General features: G+C 44.2%; 1 protein-coding gene across 1 annotated transcript in view; it reads right to left on the reverse strand.

Annotated features, from left to right (window-relative positions):
- TBCE (tubulin folding cofactor E) overlaps window positions 1-4,919 on the reverse strand; it is a 109,504-nt gene that overhangs the window by 35,395 nt on the left and 69,190 nt on the right. The window contains exon 4 of the mRNA XM_006868565.1: window positions 2,797-2,885. Within this exon, the coding sequence (XP_006868627.1) occupies window positions 2,797-2,885 (89 nt within the window). The remainder of the gene's footprint in view (window positions 1-2,796; window positions 2,886-4,919) is intronic.

Genomic DNA, 4,919 nt, shown 5'->3' on the forward strand with positions numbered 1-4,919 from the left:
CTCACAGCTCCACCCAACCCTCACAGCTCCACCCAATCCTCACAGCCGCACACAACCCTCACAGCCGCACACAACCCTCACAGCCGCACACAATCCTCACAGCCCCACACAACCCTCACAGCCCCACACAACCCTCACAGCTGCACACAATCCTCACAGCGATCATGGAAGGAGACCCTCATGCTTCCTGTCTTCCACGGCTCTGTGTTGTCGATGGTCACTGCACCATGGACCAATGTGGTGTCCTTGTCGAGCTGTACAGTCTGACACTGCAGCTACCTCCATCTCCCTTAGCCCTGCTAAAGCCAGAGGGTGGCTGCGAAGGGTTCAAGTCCAACAATTCTTCACTCATATATTTGCTGTTGTTCTTGTTAAGTTGCTGTAGAGTCGATTCTGACTTATAGCGACTGGTTTCCAAGGAGCAGCTGGTGAGTCTGAACCGCTGACCTTGTGGTTCAAACTGACTTTGCAGTCCAGTGCTTTATCCCACCGCACCACCCCAGGGCTCCTCATACTTCCCATTATGTAGGCTAGAGTTCTAAGGAGTAAATTTACTCTAAGCAATGTAACACTCCCCCAAAGTTCAAGGGACTCCTGTTGCTGAGCAGCCTTGCCCCTTGCAGACACATTCGCTCTCCTCTAAGCTCAGACCCTGGGTAAAGCATGAAGAGACACACGCCTGCTCCATTACTGGGGCTCTAGGACTTTGCATTCTGCAGCATTTTTACCACTTTCAGTGACAGCCTCAACAAGGGATCAACCAAGAAGAAGATGAGAAGATTAAATACAGGCAGCAATACTTCAATTTTGGGCAAGAATTCAATCAGGAACTGCAAGACATTCATCACTGTATCTGTGAATATCAACTGACTTGATTATCTTGCTAAGTCTCATTTCTGCAAGCCTTAAGGGACTTCCCACTCCTCCCCCCCGGGAAAGAGCCATATAAATAAGCAATATGCTTATTCTCTAGTACATTGCTGGCAACTCAGATTAACCCAACCATCTTCATTCACAAACGGTCCAGCTCTTTCTTACATGTGGAAAACAAGCTTTGAGCCACCCAACTCATTTTTCTGAGCTCATTTAAAAGCAGACAAGGCAGAACAGACAGAGAATGTTCTGTGGCATTAACTCCTTACCAAACTCTTTGTTTCCATATGGACTTCACATTTTACCACCTGACCAGCAAATCTTGTAACTCAGGGCTGCCAAACTTCCACCACATTTGTGCGACACACTGGGACAAGTGAAGGGGTTTGTTGTTGGTAAGGATGACCAGCCTGGATGCTCCAGCCAATTCAGGTCCCAACAGGTCTCCCACTCCAGGACAGAGGAAATGAAACCCCAACACCCTGGCTAGGGAGAAACCAGAACACTTTGCTGAAGAGAGCTGAGTACATCTTACTCACATGGCATCTCTTCACGCAGGTGAAACTGGCCACAATCTGCTATCTAATTATCTAGATATTTGGCAGAGAACCTTTCAAAGTTATAGAAAGTTTATTTGATTTACCATTGAGATTTTTTTTTAAACTTACCTCCTACATTTTATAGCAATAAAAAAAATTTTAAACACTGATAAGAGAAGGAACAGAAAAGAGATGATAAACTCTGCGAAAGCTTGTTTTCAGGAACTATAAGAAAATTTCATTCAGTTACATGAAACCAAAACCTTAAGAAAGAGAAGGTTCTTTTTCTCCCTGAAAGGTGCACAGGAAGGCAGTCCAGAGCTGAACACCTTCACGCCTCGCAAGTCCCTTCTACTGCTACTCCCCCCACGCTCGGCTGCTCTACACTGGATGGCTTTCCTTATGCCCACAGGACGGCTGCGACAGGTCTGGCCAGCCTGCCTACATTCAAGATAGTGATGGAGGTAAAGGCAACAGGCAAAAGACAGATGTCACCCAAGTGTGACATCTGAGTAGCAGCTGGCGTCGTAATAGCTCCTGAACAGCTATCTTTGGTGAACTATAGGTCTCTCTCTGTCTAGAGGAAAGAAGAATGATGAAAACTACAGACGTGTGGAAACAATTCATCCAATGGCCTAATGGATCACACAAACATCACCCTCCACAATCAGGAGGCCAGAGGACCACATGGTACCCAGCGACTACTACGAAATGCTCTGAAAGGGATCACATTAGAAGGTTTTGGATAGAGTGGGAGAAAAATGTGAAACAAAACTCAAAATCATTTTTAAATATTAAAATAAAACATAGGGTTACTGGTCAGATAGACAGACTGCTGGAATCCCCAGACCATGGCCCTTGGTCATCCTTCAGTGTGGAAATGAACTCATTTCCAGGACTCAATATTCAAACAGACAAATAAGTCTACATGGGGTACAGTATTGCTAAGGAGATCACAAGCCTTAGAATAACTGATCATCTGAGATCAAAAGGGCAGCATTTGCCCAAGGACAAGGTTCAGAAAGGCTAGAGAAGGAGGAAAAGTGCAAACAGGAAACACAGGGAGGACGTGAGATAGGTGCTATTACTTTTGTGGGGACTGCAATCAGTGACATGAAACAAAGTGTATACAAATTGTTGAAAGGAAAATGGATCTGCTGTGTAAATCTTCAGCCAATTTACAATGAAAAGACAAAAACGAAAAATAAAGAGCCCTACTTAGCAACATCCACTCCATCTCAGAAGCCACAGTGCGCTAAAACATCACATCCAGATGCAAGGGAGTCTGTTCTAAAACCAAGCTGCTGCTAAGAAAACAGCCAGGGAAAACAGTTATTGGTTAGGCAACTCGGATAGTAAGCAAGCAATTCAGTGAAAAGGATACTAGGACATGTTTCAGCAATCCCTCCTTTTTCACCAGCACAATTCACTGCACAATTCCTCAGACAGATTTCTTGCAACTTGCTTAGTTGACTGCAGAAAAAACACACAGTTAATCATGTTTGTATAAGCATGTGTGCTATCCACCAGTTCTCTTAAAAATTAAAAAGCATTTCAGTCATACAAAAAGGTAACCAAAGTAATACACTAATAACCACCAACCAGTAAGAAACAAAGTATTACAAACATTAAAAATATAACTGATTATTTTTGTATCCTTCCCTGTGTGGATTGAATTGTCAACCAAAAAAGACATACTGAATCCTAACCCCCAGGACCTGTGAAAATGACATTATTTGGAAACAGGATTTTTTGCAGATACATTAGTTAAGAGACTGTTGTACTGTATTAGGATTGCGGTGCAATGAATTAATGCATAAAAAATATGACCCTTCTAGCCACAGTCCCGTGATTCTCATACAATAATTGGGTTGTTGTTGTTGTTGTTGTTAAGTGCCGTCAAGTTGATTCCGACCCATAGCAATCCCGTATAGGGTTTCCAAGGAACAGCTGGTGAGCTTGAACCACCAACCTTGCAGTTCAAACGACTTTGTAGTCTGACACATTAGCCACAGCGCCACATCAGGACTCCTAATTGGGTGGGACTTATGCAAATAAGGGTTCCTAGTATGGTGCTGCAGAATAAGCACTGGACTGCTAACCACAAGGTCAGCAGTTCAAACCCACTAGTTGCACCTTGGAAATCCTATACAGGGTCACTATGAGTCTGAACCAACTCAACAGTATTTAACAACAACAAACACAAATAATGTGCCTGTAGACCTTTACTGGGAATTCTACATTCAGATGGAATATACTCAAGGTTATTATTTTGGTTCTCATGGACTAGAGTTTTAATTTTCTTCAACTTTATCCTGAACTTCCATATGAGCAGTTCATGGTCTGTTCCACAGTCAGCCCCTGGCCTTGTTTTGGCTGAGGATACTGAATTTCTCTCCATCATCGCTTGCCACAGGTATAATCACTTTGATTCCTGTGTCTTCTATCTGGTAAGATCCACATGTATGGTCACCATTTATGTTGTTGAAAAAAGGTATCTGCAGTGAGTATGTTGTGTGTCTTGAAATGGATGGCTGGCTAACAAGTCAAACATAATACATAAAAAGAACCCTATGGGGTTGGGACCGGTTTGCCATCCTACTAGACTTAAAGAAAGTCAACCTCAGAGCAGAGAGGGATCCCACTACCACCCAGAAAGAGGAGTCAGCGGTCCCTGCAGGAGAACCTCTGAGACCCCGGAGACGAGAGCTGTAACACTGGAGGCAATGCAGGTGGCCAGAGTGGCAGCAAGTATAGCAGAGCATCAGAAGCAGCAGGATCAGGACACTGGCTTCTCAGCCCACAGAGAGAGAAAGCTGAGCATCTTCAGGCACGAGGTCTCCTAGCAGACTGAATTGCTTCCGGTCACTTGACAGAGCTAGGCTAACGGAGCCACAAGGCAAAAGAGTTGAGAGCCTTTGGACTAACGCTTACCGGTAGAATGAGGTGCCTCTGGGCACTTATCGGCAAAGCTAAAGAGCTCTGTAACACTTATTCAAGCAGTGCAAAGAGCTTCATGTGGCATCACTGCACTCAGATAAAATCAGTCATACACTGCTATCTACTGTATAAACTATACAGGCCAAGAGACTGTCGTTACAGAAGAGCTGTATCCTGAGTTGTTCCAGCTGTTACTTCCTTAATAACTCCCATAACTGCGAGTATAGTCTGGGCGTTGGGCATGACCACTGTAATGAACTATCAAACACAGCTGAGAAAGAGTGCTGTGGGAGGGAAAGCTGCTTCAGAATTGGTAAAAAGATTGGAAACAGGCTTTTGTCTCAACTCCATTTCATAAAAATCAGCTTTGAGCTAATCCTGATGGTGGCTTGTGTGTTGCTAGGCCCCTGGTATTTTAAATGCCAGCAGGATCATCCATAGTGGGAAGGATTCAGCAGAGCTTCAAGAAGAAAACAGACTAAGAAGGATAGCAGGACCACTTCAGAAAGAATGTTGTTGTTGTTGTTATGTGCCGTGGAGTCGGTTTCGACTCATGGTGACCCTGTA

Source organism: Chrysochloris asiatica, unplaced genomic scaffold (assembly GCF_000296735.1).
Source record: "Chrysochloris asiatica unplaced genomic scaffold, ChrAsi1.0 scaffold00119, whole genome shotgun sequence".
Lineage (NCBI taxonomy): Eukaryota > Metazoa > Chordata > Mammalia > Afrosoricida > Chrysochloridae > Chrysochloris > Chrysochloris asiatica.